We start from the raw sequence: 17,500 nt of genomic DNA, 5'->3' as shown, positions 1-17,500 counted from the left end.
CCATGATTCAAACCAGTGCGCTCAGATTCTCTAGCTTCCTGGGTGGACGCGTTACCTCTAGGCCATCACTCCACAATATCTCTCCTAAAGAGAGAGAGAGCGAGAGAGAGAAAAAAAGTGACAAGGCTGCTGTATAAATAAAAAGGTGGTGAACTGGGAAGGCTGAAAAAGCAGAGAATAGTGAAAGAAGAAAAAAGATAGAAACAAAGAGAATAATCAACAACAAAAAGAGAGGAAATTTCTAGCACAGAACTTCAAAAAGACGAGGATACTATTTATTGTGAATGACCGAAAGACCCACAGCATCCCATGGGGAGGGGGGAGGGGAGGGGGGGGGGTGTAAGGAGCAACTGTTGCTATCAGGGTGGTTACTGAGTGGTTTAATGGTGCAGGGAGGAAGCATTGCTATCATCATGATTTGAGCTCAAGACTCGTAGATTCATGAGAGTCCAGCACCCAAACCATCAGCGACTGTGTCCACATCCCTGTAGGTTAATTAACTCACTGTGTTTTCAAGGTGCTTTAACCCTTTTGCTGCCAGGAAAATAAGATTTAAGTGAAATCTATTTGCCAGGGTTTTTTTGACAAAAAATGGGTATAAATTTTCAAAAAATTCTGTGCTCTTTGTTACTGGAGAAAGACCCATAAAAGTATATATTTTCTGAATGGTAAATGAATAAAGAACACAAAACACGTGATGTTTTCCCATTTTATATATTTTTAGTGACATGCTGTTGTTCTGAAATCAGTGTTTTGTTTTTTGTCACATTTTCAACTTGTTCATTACAAACGAGAATGAGTTAATATGCCAAACCTGGAACTGACTGTTGCAGGGAGCAGGCGTGTGTTTGGCACGCTGACTCACAGGAGAGTGGCCCTGCTGGTGGACACCTCGGGTTCCATGGAGCCACGGCTCAGTGAGCTGAAGAAGGAACTGGCCGCACTGCTGTGGGACCAGATCTACAAGCTGGACATCCAGTGAGTCACACACACACTGTGCTGCCTTGCTGATGGTGGTGTTGGTGCTGTTGTTGGTGTTGGTGTTGGTGGTGTTGGTGGTGGTGGTGGTGGTGGGAGTGTTGTTGTTGTTGATGGTAGTGGTGGTGGTTTTGGTGTTGGTGGTGGTGTTGTTGTTGCTGTTGGTGGTGATTGTGGTGGTGGTGGTGTTTTTGTTGTTGTTGATGTTGTTGTTGTTGTTGTTATTGTTTGTGTGTTTCGTGTGTGTGTGTGTGTGTGTGTGTGTGTTGTGCATGTATGTGTATGTGTGTTTATTTGTGTGTGTGTGTGTGTCTGTGTGTGTGTGTGTGTGTGTGTGTGTGTGTGTGTGTGTTGTGTCTGTGTCTCTGTTTGAACAGTTATATGCACATATGACACTTTGTCTGTTATACATTTTCCTGTTAAAAAAAATGTGCTACACACATGCACACATGTATACACACACACACACTCACACACACATACACACACACACACACACACACACACACACATGCGCACGCATGAGCACACGCACACACGCACGCACATGAACACACACAAAAACAAACAAACAAAAAAAACAAACAAAAAAACAACCCCAGAACAAAACACAAACACACACTCGTACATCCACAACCATGCATACACAAGTGAGTACATACACATGCATTTGTATATGCACACACACACACACACACACACACACACACACACACACACACACACACACACACACACATACAGCAAGGTACTGGTGTGTGCAGGTTCAACATCATCCAGTTCTCAGGAGGCTGTCAGAAGTGGCGTGACAGCATCCAGTCCCCCTCTGAGGAGAACTGTCATGACGCTGTGGCCTGGGCCTCGCATTTCGTTGCCAACGGCAACACCTGCACTCTGGAGGCTCTGCAGGTGATAACAGGAACACTGATGGTGGTGGTGACGATGATGATGGTGATGGTGGTGGTGGTGGTGGTGGTGGTCATGATGATGGTGATGGTGGTGGTGGTGGTGGTGGTCATGATGATGGTGATGGTGATGGTGGTGGTGGTGGTGGTGGTCATGATGATGGTGATGGTGATGGTACTGGTGGTGGTGGTGATGATGATGGTGGTGGTGGTGGTGATGATGATGATGATGTGATGGTTTTAAAAACAGTATATTATTTCGGAACATGTCACACACAGACATACAGTTTATAGATGAGCAGATCAAGAAAATCATATACAACATCGATGAGCAGGACAAGAAAATCTTATACAAAGTCCTGTCCTGATATATGTATTTACTAAGTATATGACGGATGTCTATCGAAGATAGACGTATGAAAGTGACCATCCATGGAATTCAACAAAAGTGAACTAAGATGTAAATAAGGTGAAACGAAATGAAGAATAAACCTGTGGTGGAGAGAAAATTCAATAGAGAGAGAAAGAGAAGTAACAAGGCTAGGGCACAAGTACAGCAAGACAGTCGACCGATGATGTGATGGTGATGATAATGGTGATGATGATGATGGTGGTGGTGATGATGATGGTGATGATGATAGTGATGATGGTGATGATGATAGTGATAATGATGTTGCTGGTGATGACAACAACGATGGTGACAATGATGATGATGGTGATGACAATGATGATGGTGATGATAATGATTACAATGACTATGACAATGATGAGGGTGATGAAGATGATAGTCATGGCAATGATGATGGTGATGGCAATGATAATGATTGTGATGGTGATGATGATATGATAATGTAACTTTAGAAAAAGAAAATGATAATTGTATTATTAGAAAAAGTGTCTGGGTAGTATTTTCTTATATATAGTTTATTTTCTCCACATCATTTGATCCCCTTCTTTGCGAAATTACCACAGTCATGGTCATTAATTCTTCACTGATGTCACACTTAACCGAATCACTTTAATCAGATTTTGTTTCATATATTTATTGTCCAACTAAGCACAGTAAAATTGATCATTCTCATCCCAAAACATCAAATGCTGACGGATTTCTTTAACAATGATATCAAAATTATGTACCAAAGAGTTCTGTGACAAAGCAAAATACATAGCTCTGACTTTGCCTTTTGCTCTGTAAAATGTTTACCTGTTAATTCCTGGCTGTTTGCATATATATAGCTCTGATTTTATTTTATTTGATAAAACATGAACACCTGTTTACACCTATCTGTTCACATCCGTTGGTCTGACTGTCTTGCTCAGTAAAACAAGAACACCTCTTAACACCTGTCTGTTCGCATACATAGGTTTTGCATTGTGTTGCTTGGTTCAACATATCTGCCTGTTAACACCTGTCGTTTTGCATACATAGCTCTGACTTTGTTTTGCTCAGTAAAACATGAACACCTGTCTGTTTTCATATGTAGCTCAGACTTCATTCACGTTCACATCTCTGACTTTGTGCATTGCTCAGTGAAACACATTTGCCTGTTAAACTTTGTCTGCTTGCATGTGTAGCTCTAACTTTGTCTTTTGTTTGCTAAACCATGTTTTCTTGTTAATACATATATGTTTACACATAATATGGCTCTGGTTTTGTCTTGCTAGGTAAAACATGAATGCCTGTCTGTTTTTCATATGAAGCTCTGAAGTTGTTTAGCTTGTCAACGCCTGTCTGTTCGCATTAATATCTCCGACTTTGTGTCTTGCCCAGTGCGAGATGTTCACCTGTTAACACCTGTTGTGTTCTGTGATGCCCCAGCTGGCGTTTGAGGACCAGGATGTGGAAGCCATCTACCTGCTGACGGACGGCAAGCCGGACACCAGCACCTCCCTTGTCCTGCGGGAGGTGGCTCGTATGAACCTGGACCGCAACATCCCCGTCAACACCATCTCCTTCAACTGTTCCGACAGGTAGGCATGATGGACTGTCTTCACCTGATCTGACAGGTGTGTTTATGGTCTTCAACTGCTCCAGCAGGTAATCTGACAGACTGTCTTCACTGGATCCAACAGGTGAACTGACAGACGGTCTTCACCTGATCGGAGAGGTGTGCTTATGGTTTTAACTGCTCTGACAGGTAGGCTGACAGTCTTCACCTGATAAAACAGGTAGGCTTATGTTCTCCTTCAGCTGCTCTGACAGGTAGGCTGACAGACTGTCTTCACCTGATCCAACAGGCAGGCTGACAGACTGTCTTCAGCTGCTCTGACAGGTAGGCTGACAGACTGTCTTCACCTGATCCAACAGGCAGGCTGACAGACTGTCTTCACCTGATCTGACAGGTAGGCTGACAGACTGTCTTCACCTGATCTGACAGGTAGGCTGACAGACTGTCTTCACCTGATCTGACAGGTAGGCTGACAGACTGTCTTCACCTGATCTGACAGGTAGGCTGACAGACTGTCTTCACCTGATCCAACAGGTAGGCTGACAGACTGTCTTCACCTGATCCGACAGGTAGGCTGACAGACTGTCTTCACCTGATCCGACAGGTGGACTGATGGACTGTCTTCACCTGATCTGACAGGTGTGTTTATGGTCTTCAACTGCTCTGATAGGTAGGCTGACAGATAGCCTTCACCTGATCTGACAGGTAGGCTCATGTTCTCCTTCAACTGGTCTGACAGGTAGGCTGACAGACTGTCTTCACCTGATCTGACAGGTGGTTTTATGGTCTTCAGTTGCTCAAGCAGATAGGCTCATGTTCTCCTTCAAATGGTCCTGTAGTTTGGCTCATGTTCCCCTTCAACTGTGCAGACAGGTAGGCTGATACAGCCTTTCTTTCAGTTACTTCAGAAGGTAACTTCAGACAGATACTTTTGTTGTTGTTGTTGTTGTAAAGATGTCAGCATCATCATCTTAGATTTTTTATTGAATGACCAGTTATGTATGCTGTTGTCTTGTGTGTGTGTGTGTGTGTGTGTGTGTGTGTACACACCAATGCCAATTTGTATATGTCTTGTGTGTGTGTGTGTGTGTGTGTGTGTGTGTGCATCACTGCCAGTTTATACATGTGTGCATGAGTTTGTATCTCTGTGTGTGCGTGCACACTCGCGTGCAGCATATGCGCATGGCTGTCTGAACCTCCATTGTTACCATGTATGCCGTGTCGCCGTGTGTCCCCAGCACTGCCAACAGTTTCCTTCACCTGCTGGCCACAGAGACAGGGGGCCGCTACCATCGCTGCCCTGACGACTTCAATGCTGACATGTTCGCTCACAAGCTGCTCTCCGAGGGCTTTGGAGACAGTGAGGTAACTGGCAGAACACTAGAAGCACCACTGCTGCTGCTGTTGCTGCTGTTGCTGGTGGTGGTGGTGTTATTATTGTTACATCATGATTCTGATTGAACAGTTTTTGTTCACCAGACTACGGAATGATTATATTTTGCACAATTTTAGATTGCAAGTAGACTATGTCCATGTTAGGCCTTTAAAACAAAAATTGTAACTGTAAAGTGTTGAGTGATGAAAGATTGATTTTGTTTTCCAGAAACACGTAGACCATGAATGACAAACTGGTTTTCAAAGATTTGCAGGTTTTTGAGGAGTTTGAAAGCTTGTCACCAAGGAAAGTGCTTGCTGATTCAACATTATTCTTGCTACAACTGATACTTTCCAATGCATGTACTGTTTGGAAGCAAATGACATGCTGGTCATCAACATCCCTGGGTGGTTTCTGTCCTGGAAGACTATGCTGAAGCGCCTTGAACAAACAGCAGTGGAACCACTGAGCACCACCTTTGTGACTCAGCAGCATCGTTGGGTCTCCATGTGTGTGTGGTCTTAGGGTGACCAAACATTGACAGATTTCCTGGAACGGCTGGCACTGGTGATTCTGTGACAGAACATGACTGGGTGTAGCAGCTGTTCACAGATGAGTGGAGTCAGGGTGACATCACAGAGATGGCATAGAAGTTGGGGCAGCACGATGTATGTCATGAGTTTTGCACTACTCACTCACACACACACACACACACACACTCACACACACACACATTCACACCCACGCACACCCATGGACTACTCACACACACACACACACACACACATTCACACACACCCACACCCAAACACACCACACCACACACACACACCCACACCCAAACACACCACACCACACACACACACGCACATGTGGCAGCCAAGTCAGACTAACACCTCTCCTCCCCCTTTCTGTGTGCAGTATCCCCATCTCCCCCAGTTTGAGGGGGATGATCTACGCAGACTGGGGACAGAGATTGGCCTGGCCCGCAAACACCTGCAGCAGGCCAAGGTGTACAGAGACATGTACAAAGCTAAGACCACCTACCCTGACCGGCCCCCTAGTGCCAAGGGACAGAGAGGTGGGTGTGGAGCTTGCTTGTTTGTTTCTTTAGGAGGCGATGTGAGGTGCACAGATGTGTGCGGACACTTTTTGCCAGTAGTTTGTGTAGGTGTAGTTTTTGAATCTGTCTATATGTGTCCCTTTGCGTGTGTGTGTGTGCACACGTGTGCAGGTGTGTGTGTGTTTGTTCTGCACTTTATGGTAGTTCTGTATGTGTATCATGTAAGTGTATCTGTGTGTGTGTGTGTGTGTGTATGTGCACCTGAGTCTGTGTGTCTGCATGTGTCTGCGTTTCTGTGTGTGTGTTCAAGTGTATGTTTGTTCTTTTTATTTTGTGGTTGCTCTGTTTATATTTTGTAATTGTATTTCTGTGTGAATATGTGTGCTCGCATGTGTACATGCTTGTGAAACTGTGAACATTTAATTGTGCCCCATGTCATGTATGCAGAAGTGGCAGGTTGTGTTGACATCAGCTCTGGTTTTCCTGATGATTTCAGCACAACAGACAGGATTCGTGGTTGGCCGGTCAAAGGCAACAGTGAGGTAGACGACACAGAACTGATAGAAAGACATCAAACTCTGGAAACATGTCAGGGTCTTCTCCTACCATGTATGTGGCTGGGTGTGTGGGGGTGTGTGGTGGCCATGATCTCAGAATCTGCTGTAAAGGACGACTGCTTCAAAGTGAGGAGAGAGAGAGGACACCTTTCTGTAAGGACTAGGAGACAATTCCCTCACTTCAAGGAGCATTCTTCAGCAATTAGAAATTAAAGAAGAGAATGTTCTCGCCAAAGAAAATAGGGATTTCTCTACATGCCAGTCCATGATTAGGATTTTGTGTTGGTGTATTTGCTTGTTTGTTGGCCTGTTTGGTTTTTAGTCCATTATTAGATTGGTGGAAGTGGGATTTATGTTGCTGTCTTTTTTTTTTTTTTTTTCATTATCAGATTGGTGGAAGTGGATTTCTGTTTGTGTTTTTTGTAATAGCATGTTTATTTCTTCTACGGTAGTTCATAGTTTATAATAATGTTGTTAATCAGATCAGGAGTAAACCTGTGCATATGTAATAGTGCAATGAGGATTGTTTTTCACAGTACTGTGGGCTCTTGCAGAGCACTTGCATTTTTATTCAGAAGGATGTTCTGTTTCTTGTTTCACATGCTTGCTATGTATGTATAATTCATTTGTGATGAAATGCAAGAAAATGCTATGTCAAGTACTATTGCTTGTTTATTTCTGCAGCTTTAATAGAATAGATGTTGCTTGTTGTTCTTGTTTACTTCATGAACAACATTTTGAGAATGTCAGAAATATGCACACAGATTCACTCACAAATACACCAGTGAATGCAGACATTCATGCACACATACACATTCATTGGTATTTTAGGGTAAGATCAACAACAACAATAATGTTGCAAGAAAAAGTTGAAATTGAAACCAAAGATATCCAGTCCATAGGATAGAGAAAAGTGAACTGTGAATGATGTGTTTTCTTTATGTTTTGAAATATTCCAAAGTTTCTGAGGTTCTCATTTCCACCAACATTATGGTTGTTTGTTTCAGTTAAACGACAGAATCATTTTAACTACACAATGATCATTTTGAGTAGTAAATTCCTTAAGAAGCTTTTGTCTTCTTCATTTTTTGTTTTTAATTATAATTTCATTTACTTCTCTTATCATGACATTATTCTCATAGTTCATCACATAATCACGATAATGTAAGCAATACATTGTAGTTATACTTTGTCAACTGTTTCCTTCCTATGTTATGACAAGCGTTTGTACATATCGCCTTCTTTCAATGCAAAACTGTGATACAGTCAAAACTCAATTGGTAGATGCCTGGTGTTGCCATGGTAACTTTCATCTTGAGCAACGCTGTTGTATGGATGGTTACAAGGCCTGAAATGTGCTGTTTGATAAAGAACTGTGTTAAAATTGTGTCACTAACAGGTGGGAAAAAAATGTTGGTAGCACTTCAGAGAGAATTGTTTATTGAATATATTATGGAAAATGTTATTAAGATTTAGAACAATGCATTTTATTATTTGTAATATTATTGGGATCTGATTTCCTTTGCCGACATGTTGTAGTTGTCTCCAAGTCTGAACTATTGAATAAAGGAGAATAGAACACTTTTTGTGGCTTTGATTATGTTATGTGGTGGGTGGGACCTGAAAATGGATGAGGTGGTGTCATTGACAACATGGTGGGAACTTATTCTTAAACTTATAAATTCCATAACATAACTGTAAACATATTCAATATTATTGTACAAGTAACAGACATAACAGTAATTGCACTTTGTTCATTCATTATCTGTGTCCCTGTTCATTTCATGCAGGTGGACACAAGATGAGATAAGACAATGCATATATATCTAGTCTTCCTCAGTTACCAATTCAGTAGATTGACTGTGATTATCAGCATTTGCTTACAAACTAAATCAGAAGACTATTTGTCGTACATTTGATTATGAAGAGTTTGACAAACATTATTTTTTGCTAAAATTTGTCTTTCTTCTGTTTACTGAATGAACAACAGACAGAGAAATACCATGCATCTGACATATGTTTAATATCTGGAGCAACAAATGCATAGGAGTTCTGTGTTTTTTAGAAAATTCAATCGAAGGCATGAGAGGTGTCTGCGTGTGTGTGCTCATGCGTGCGTGCATGCATACATGCGTGTCTCTGTGTGTGTGTGTGTGTCTGTATGTGTCTTTCTAGAAGTTAGTCTGTGTAGGTGTGTGTCTGTGTACAAATATGCATAGTTTAATAGAAAACAGCCACTCACAACTTGAAAAAAAAAGCCTGATATACTTTTATTCAGATAAACCAGTTTTATTTATTGCCATCACAATTATGATAATATGAAATGAACTTTGTCAATGATGTGCAAAGACAAACACTCACCATTCTCTCAAACTTACAGAAAAAAAAAGTTCAACTATCGGAAGCACAGAAAAATAAATAAAAATAGAAAAAAAGGTATTCATTTAAGAACGCCAAACAAACAACAACAACAAAAAACCCCACAAAGGGACTGAAACACACACACATCAGATCAGAAATTGTATTCTTTCATGAGCAGAACCAAATCAGTCAGCAGACTAAGGGTCAAAAATGAATTTAAGTCAAACACAGCAGATATATTCTTTCTGACAACAGTTCAGGGCGGTGGTAGGCAGTGTGGAAACAAAGCCAACAACATAAGATTCAGTGCTCCCTCTTGCTCCCCCTGACCTCCAGCTCTACCCCACACCCTCCAACCTACACATACATGAGTGGAGCAGGCTCATACACACAAGTTTGGAGGTTTCCTTTTATCAATATTTGTTTCAAATTATGTTTTTCTCATTTTCTTCTTATTACTTCCTTCAAACTTCCTATTACTTCCTTCCTTATTACTTCCTTCAAACTTCTTATTACTTCCTTCAAACTTCTTATTATTTCCTTCCTTATTACTTCCTTCAAACTTCTTATTACTTCCTTCAAACTTCTTATTACTTCCTTCCTTATTACTTCCTTCAAACTTCTTATTACTTCCTTCAAACTTCTTATTACTTCCTTCCTTATTACTTCCTTCAAACTTCTTATTACTTCCTTCAAACTTCTTATTACTTCCTTCCTTATTACTTCCTTCAAACTTCTTATTACTTCCTTCCTTATTACTTCCTTCAAACTTCTTATTACTTCCTTCAAACTCCTTATTACTTCCTTCCTTATTACTTCCTTCAAACTCCTTATTACTTCCTTCCTTATTACTTCCTTCAAACTTCTTATTACTTCCTTCCTTCCTTTTTTTTCCCCGAAAGCATATTTGGTGTAGCTTATATGGATCAATCCACACACTGACACTTCCTTGAAACTGAAGCTGAAACCTTCAAAAAGGAATACTTAAAAATAGCACAATATTCCCCTCTTCATTCCCTTAACCCCAACCCTTCCCCTAATCATCATTGTAAACCCGTCTCTTTCCTCTCACATGAAAAGTCAAGGTCACTGGAACTTGAGAACCACTTATAAAAATAAAATAAAAAGTCCAGCACAGGCCTTGCATGGGCAGGCAGGCTGAAGAACGGGCAGGCAGGCAGGGAACCACAGGCCCGCCTCAGCTGTCCCCCACTTTCTGTGCGAGGAGGGTGCGGGTCAGACGGTCACAGAAGTCAGGGCTGCGGTGTTTGTGTTTCACCTGTTCCACCTCCTGCAGCATCATGGCTGGGTGGAGCTGCGCTGCTCTCTCCAGAACCTCTGCAACAACAATGATAATTAATGATGACAGTTATAAAAATAATGATAATCATAAGAATAATGTACATTTGTATAATGCCCTTTCTCTCTGCGAGCTTAGGACGCATTACGTTAAAACAACAACGACAAAAAAATGCACATTTGTATGGGGACCTTTCTCTCCAAGAGCTCAGGGCACTTTATATGAAAGAAAAAACTATGAACTATATGAACCACTCAAGACCACTCCCTCTCTCTCTCTCTCTCTCCCCACCACCCTATTCTCTCATATCTCACACATGCAAAATGGGTTGGCGGGTATGTTGCAGACTTGTAGAAGAGACTGAGAATGCTTACAGATCTAAAATACAGCAATATCAAGGTGACTTGAATATGTGTTCCTCAACTGAATGCTGGAAATGCACCACAAGTTGCAAATTTCTTGAAGTTGAACTAAAGGAACTGTAATCTTCAATAAATTTTCTTGAACTAATGGAATGGTAATTTCATAAAGAATCTATTCAATTTTCTCTTTTAATCAAGCCATAAAGAATATAGCTTGCTTTATCTCTGCAGAACATCAACATGAAAAGACAAAAAAATGGGGTCAACAGACAATAAAAAATGGTTGAAGAAAAATAAGAAAACCCAATACAAAAGGGCATATTCTGCGAACTACTTTTTCTTTTGTTTGTAAGAGGCATACTCAGAAAACACTTGCTTGTTAATAGTAAATTAATTTTTTGCTGAAAAACTATTCAGGTTTGAAACTGTCGAGAAAGAAGAAAAACTATTTGCAACAAAACCTAAACATACTGTCCTTATTTTACACACACTATACACATACAGTGATTCAACAATTTAAAAACAAATTTCAGTTACCAGCATGTGTTTCTACACAGTTTAAAATTACTTCCAAAGAAATGTAGGCCTGTTCTTTTTTTCATTTAGATAATGTAGGCCACATCAAAGCTGTACAAAATGGGATCCCATTTAAAAACTTTAAGCACATACAAATATTTTTCTGTCTCCCCTCCATGTCCCTTCCTAAACAGTTCCTTGGAGGATTGTTTTAGCAAGGCAACTGTATTTAAACCATTTGTAGAGACCCACGATTTGACACACAACCAACCGACATGAAGGAATCTGATGAAGTTCTTCAGTGCGGCGTCTCACTTGACTTTTCACAGTGTCTAAGTTGTCATTTTGCTGTACTGATGTAGTATTTAGAGTGGAACTGTCATGGTGATGATACTGAAGAGAAAAATAACCTACATAAAGGGAAAAAAGCAAAAACAAAAAACAAAAAACAAAAGAAAAACAACACAACATCAACTCACTGAGCACAGCCTCCTGTATCTTGACCTCTGGGTCATCCAGGTGGACCAGAAGACCCCTGTACAGGGCCTCCAGGTGGGCGCGGTACAGGTCCACCTCATAGCGGTCCTTGAAGCAGTCAAAGTATGCCAGCAGCGTCTGGGTCACGGTGACTCGGATCTCGTCGCTGCTGTCATCCAGCCGCTTGAGGAGCTCTGGGTAGAGGTTGTGCAGGCGGTCCTGGTCCAGGTCCTGGCCCATGGTGTCGAACGTGCGCGTCATGACCCGGCAACTGATGAGGCGGGTGCTCTTGTTGTCGTCGTCCATGGTGGTGGTGATCTGGGTGATGAGCTCTTCAGCCACCGGCTCCAACTGTCAGGGGGGATGGGGTGGGGGGTGGTTACAAACATTACGAACTTTCACTTCATAGCTATGAGTTTCTGATTGTCAAACAAGTACAGCTGATTTTGATTCTTCCAGGGGCATGCAAGTTACAGCTAATATCTGGACAGCACTCGCCATCAATACACATACACCAGCAAATGAAACGTTCAGAGAAACAATGCCAGAGACTTCCCTGAGCCAGGCTATTTGTACAACACACACCTGGAATTCCTGAAATGTTTTTGGCTGTGTTCCACTGCACCTTTCACTCACCTGTGTGCTGATGGGAAGTGCTATAACGTGTTTGGTTTCAAGTCCTGTGCTCTTGCAGAATTTATAATTGCTGTCCTTGTCTCATATTTCATATCAAATGCTCCTAACTTTATTCAATCCCTGAGTTTACCACAGATGAATGTAAGGTGTGTGTGTGTATGTGTGTGTTTTTGTGTGTGTACTTGTCATCATATGCCAAATGTGTCCTCACACTATCCTCACCACTACACAGGTTTTCTTCCCCACTGTCCATATCTTTCAGAATTTGCTGAGCCACTAAAAAGTCTGTAAACCTTCGAAAAATGAGCCAAGACTGAACTTTGCTAGACAACACCATTTTGACCAACTGTGTCTGTAAGTGACTTCTGAATTTCCCACTGCCTATGGGTCATGCAAAACAGACCATACAATTCCAAGTGATAAAATCTTCAAACATTCCAGAAGACAGGGAGAAACAAAGTAGGTTGTTTCCCTTCAACTATCAACCATGAACTACTGATGAATCTTGGACATGAGACTTACATCCTGTCGGTATATAACAGTGCAATAAAAGGGATGCAAGTGTCATGTCCTGAGGCAGGCAACAGGTTAACTACTTAACACCGTATCGCACAGTGTTGCTTTTCTCAATGCACAGAAAAATTTACAGACAAAACCCCATGCCTCCCCCCACCAACCTACCTTGTCCTTGGTGAGCACCCCACTCTGCAGCATGGCCCACAGACAGGACACGGCCGTGGTCCTGATGGCACCCGCCGTGCGTCCTGCCCGCCACACACAGTTGGGCAGGATGATGTCCTTCACAAAGCCCTGGGCAAACTCCCCAAAGCGGTTCTTTGAGTCCAGCGTGGTGGCAGCATTCATCACCAGGCGGGACAGCAGGGCAAAGAACTTGAGGCGCATCTCGGGGTCTTTGTCCGGGTGCAGGCAGCACTTGAAGATGGAGGAGATCTCGTCCAGTAGGTCCCCAACCACAGGCCCTGAGGGAGGTGAAGTTAGGGGGGCGTTGTCATAACAATGTGTTCCCATGTACACAGTTTATCACAATGTGTTAAAGCATGTTCCCATATACACAGATGTGCAGTTCATCACATCATGTTCCCATATATACAGGTGCACAGTTTATCACGTGTTCCAACATGTTCCCATGTAAATAGATGTGCAATTCATCACATCATGTTCCAATAAATACAGGTGCATGGTTTATCACGTGTTCCAATGTGTTCCCATGTACACAGATATATAGTTCAACATATCATGTTCCCATATATACAGGTGAACAGTTCATCATGTGTTCCAACATGTTACCATGTACACAGATGTGCAGTTCATCGTATCATGTTCCCATATACACAGGTGTACAGACTACCACAACATACTCCACAATATGTTCCCATACTCACAGATGTACAGTCCATCACAATGTGGTCTCATGCACAAAATGTGTATTTCATTTACAATGAAAGACAGAACAACTAATTCACTGCAATCGCCCTTGTGACTGCATATTCCTAACTTGAACTGGAATGTGAAGCGGATGTTTTCAAAAGGAAACAGTTTTTTAAATGTTTCAAGGACTTTCCATGACTAACTTATCCAGCCAAGCATTGCAACAATTTTTTTTTAATATATTCATTATCCTCTAACAGGTGACACATGCATACATGATCTATCAAATAATCTGAAAACAAGAAGACAGCATACTCTTGAACATTCACTTCCATTGGTCTTGAAAATGTTAGTTAAATATGACTGAGTGTGTAACAGTGAGAGAAATAGAACAAGAAAAGAGAAGAGCACCTGACTAACTGAGTATATCTGTTTGTTCACGGATGTGCTTCAAAGACGAGGAGGCCGATGAAACAAATGCTCTGAACTGAAGCGTATAACTCACACCATGACTACAAGATGTACAACACCATCACACAGAACATGGCACCTCACCTGCTTCCACCAGCAAGGTGTCAAAGATGAGGCGTTCAGCGGAGTGGTTGGTCCACACCATGTAGCTCTCCCCATAGGACTGCAGCAGTGGGCGGGTGTGCTGCTGGAACAGTTCTGCCACAGACTGCAGGCCCTGGCTCTGCGACAGCTGCTCCATCAGCTCATTGCCCTGAGACAGAACAGCAAAGCCTCCACTTCTTTACTCAACATCATATTTAGAGATTTAGAGGGAAATGCTCTGATGTTAATGGAAAGGTAATTAACGCTTCAGTTTCTTTCCTCCACATCAAATTGAAAAACAAATGCTGTAATGTCAATGGAAAAGTTATAATAAAAAATCTACCACGAAAAACAAAACAACATACACCTCATTCCATGTCAGTATTCTGTCTCCATCTCAAAAAGCTCTCTTTTTCATTTGAAATTGATTTTTTTTTTTTTTGTAAAACACTGTGAAGAAACAACAGAAAATCCTGTGATCTACTGGTTTCAGTCTACAAAAAACAAAGACAAAAAGACCTGGACGAACTTGGTAAAACCCTGGTCTTCTGTCAGTATGTCACCAATATTGAGAACACTTTTGCTTTCCATCAACATTGTTATTTCTAACATCACCCTGAATAATACTAAAAGCATCTCTACCTTCCATGGACAGAAATCTTCATTTTTACCTTGAAAGGTCTATTCTTCTACAAATATCAGACTGTATGTCACTTTCCTAAAGTACACAGGTTTGCCACCAGCTTCAGGTTCATTTTTCAGACACTACAATCACAGAAATACTACTCTTCTATCAATATCAGTCTTTCTACACCACCTTATCAAAGAATGGTCCCAGTAGTCTCCTACTAAATCAAAGCTTTTCTGCCACTGCTCTGGAAGCAAAGTTCTTAGCCTTCTGCAGCATTCATCTATCTCACCCTTAGACAGTCTTCTGTTGACAACTTTCTTCATGAGTCTACTTTGACTGAAGCACCCGTTTTTCACCAGCAACAAACCTTTTTTTTCAGAGCCGTGGAAGGCCAAAGACTTCTATAAAAACCAGTTCGTCTTCAAACTGAAAATATCATTGTAAATAAAATCTAAAGAGTGATTTTTCATAAAAGAAACAAAATCCTGAAAGTTAGAAACAGCATGTTCTCATAATTTGTTGCTTACCTTGTCTCTGACAACTTGCTCAGAGCTGAGAGCCATGACAGTTACAATCAGGTCAAACAGCTGCTGATTGACAACCTTCACCATTGGCCCCAATACCTTCAGCAGTGCTTCCACACAGTTCAGCAGCTGAATGTGCATTTGTGACTGTTGACAGAAAGCACTTAGAAATTTAAAAATATAACAAAACAACTGTAACAATAATAATGATGATAATAATATGGATAATAATAACTGAAACATAATTTCATCAAAAAACCATACCCATCACACTCAACATTGATCATGAGAAAAAAATTCAAATGAACAACAAACTAAAATGATAAGGAAACTTCTTGCAGGCGTTTTCTTCACTGTCTCAGGTACTGTTGTCAATTCTAACCAAATGTGAATGGTGTGAGAAAATTCAAAGAGATTATCTATAGACTCTGCAGTTTGTCACACAAGTATACAGTAACACTGTGATCATAACACAATCAGACCTTAAAAACCAAGAGTGTTGCTGAGCATCACTTATCAAAGTGTATTCCTGGAAGTGAAATCCTTTAATGTACTCACAGTACCAATCATAATATTTTTCAATTTTCCCCATCGAAAACCAAACACACACACACACAAATAACTGCCATCTGCCCCCCAACCAACACAGACATGAACATGTGCACACACACACAGACACACACACACACACACAAACACACATACACAAGAACCTACACACACACACACATACACGTGCAAACCTACACACACACACTCACACACGCCCTTTCCCCTACCTGCACCGTGTGACAGATGTCCGGACTGGTGAGGACCTCACAGATGTCGGACACGTGGGGCATGAGCAGGGAGGTCTGCGAGCCGCGGATGATGGCAGCCATCACCAGCACTGTGCAGTGGGACTGGGAGGCACGGAGGCTGGTCAGTGTCAGCTTGACCCACACCTCGGGCTTCACAAAGTAGCCAATTAGCTCAGCACTCCTGTCCACCTGTGGTAACCCACATCACACAACCGTTTCTTGGAGAATGTGTCTGCTGTGTATGTACAGTTTTCCTTCTACTGGCATGTAAGTAATGTGATTTTTTATGGGGTTAAGATTCTCCAGTACACCCTCTGTAATGTGTCATGGGCAGCAGAACAGCAGTCTAAAACACCATTTAACATTACTTTTCATTTTACAGACCAGGACACACTACCATCAAGCAATGCTCTATAGTAATTTAACACCATTTTTCATTAGTTCCATATTAACTCAATCTGGACAATGGAACGCTACAGAATTCCTGATGAAAGGCAGGGTGTCCGGAACACTATAGCAGTTTTGAGGGAGGGTGGTGGGTGTACACATGACGTGAGGAGAGGGGTCAGTGGGCCAAGTACAGTGAGTTTCATTCAGTTACTTTATGTTTTGTAGTTTTTGTGATTTTTTTTTTCCTAACCCTAACAAATGGGTCGTCTGCAGGGAAAAGCATGGGAGAAAATTATTCATCTTGAGTGAGTTAAAAACCAGGACAATTGACTTGTTGCACAGCCCAAGTATAACAGTATAGCACCATTTTTCATAACTTCTGTTTTGGAAACCCTTATGACCATTTACAGAGACCTGGGGTTTGGCCAAAAACTGACAGGAGATGGCGGAGAGATCTGAAGTTTGTGTGACAGCCCAATGACACTTCACAGAGTTATTGGTGAATAATTATAAGAAATACATACTCTACACAGAGTTAAAGGTGAACAATAATATCAATAATAAGAATACAGCAATGGAAAATCATTCATAGCTTAGTCTTTTGTGAAGGACTATGATTCTCAAACTAGTAGGTAAGATTACACTAGCTTTTAGCACTGCAGCCTTGGGGGCTAGTGGGCCTTTGGGGACCATCCTAACACCAACTGTCCCTCTTGGCCAAGAGAGTGGTGG

At 41.6% G+C, this 17,500-nt stretch overlaps 2 protein-coding genes across 3 annotated transcripts in view; one reads left to right on the top strand and one right to left on the bottom strand.

Moving 5' to 3' along the window:
• LOC143292507 (von Willebrand factor A domain-containing protein 3A-like) overlaps positions 1–8,411 on the top strand; it is a 41,777-nt gene extending 33,366 nt beyond the window's left edge. For both annotated transcript variants that reach the window (XM_076602855.1, XM_076602854.1), the window contains exons 27-32: positions 834–978; positions 1,743–1,887; positions 3,703–3,854; positions 5,071–5,197; positions 6,129–6,288; positions 6,767–8,411. In XM_076602855.1, coding sequence (XP_076458970.1) covers positions 834–978; positions 1,743–1,887; positions 3,703–3,854; positions 5,071–5,197; positions 6,129–6,288; positions 6,767–6,816 — 779 coding nt within the window. In that variant the 3' untranslated portion in view covers positions 6,817–8,411. The remainder of the gene's footprint in view (positions 1–833; positions 979–1,742; positions 1,888–3,702; positions 3,855–5,070; positions 5,198–6,128; positions 6,289–6,766) is intronic.
• Positions 8,412–9,094: 683 nt separating this feature from the next.
• The window catches only part of LOC143292506 (dynein axonemal assembly factor 5-like), a 13,876-nt gene continuing 5,470 nt past the window's right edge, over positions 9,095–17,500 (bottom strand). Inside the window, exons 5-10 of the mRNA XM_076602853.1 lie at positions 16,358–16,567; positions 15,582–15,725; positions 14,424–14,592; positions 13,161–13,459; positions 11,846–12,194; positions 9,095–10,526 (exon numbers count right to left, since the gene is read on the bottom strand). Of these exons, the coding sequence (XP_076458968.1) occupies positions 10,387–10,526; positions 11,846–12,194; positions 13,161–13,459; positions 14,424–14,592; positions 15,582–15,725; positions 16,358–16,567 (1,311 nt within the window). The 3' untranslated portion in view covers positions 9,095–10,386. The remainder of the gene's footprint in view (positions 10,527–11,845; positions 12,195–13,160; positions 13,460–14,423; positions 14,593–15,581; positions 15,726–16,357; positions 16,568–17,500) is intronic.

The sequence above is a fragment of the Babylonia areolata genome, chromosome 18, assembly GCF_041734735.1.
Source record: "Babylonia areolata isolate BAREFJ2019XMU chromosome 18, ASM4173473v1, whole genome shotgun sequence".
Lineage (NCBI taxonomy): Eukaryota > Metazoa > Mollusca > Gastropoda > Neogastropoda > Buccinidae > Babylonia > Babylonia areolata.
The sequence above is the reverse complement of the archived record's forward strand: the minus strand, read 5'-3'. Positions and strand labels throughout refer to the sequence as shown.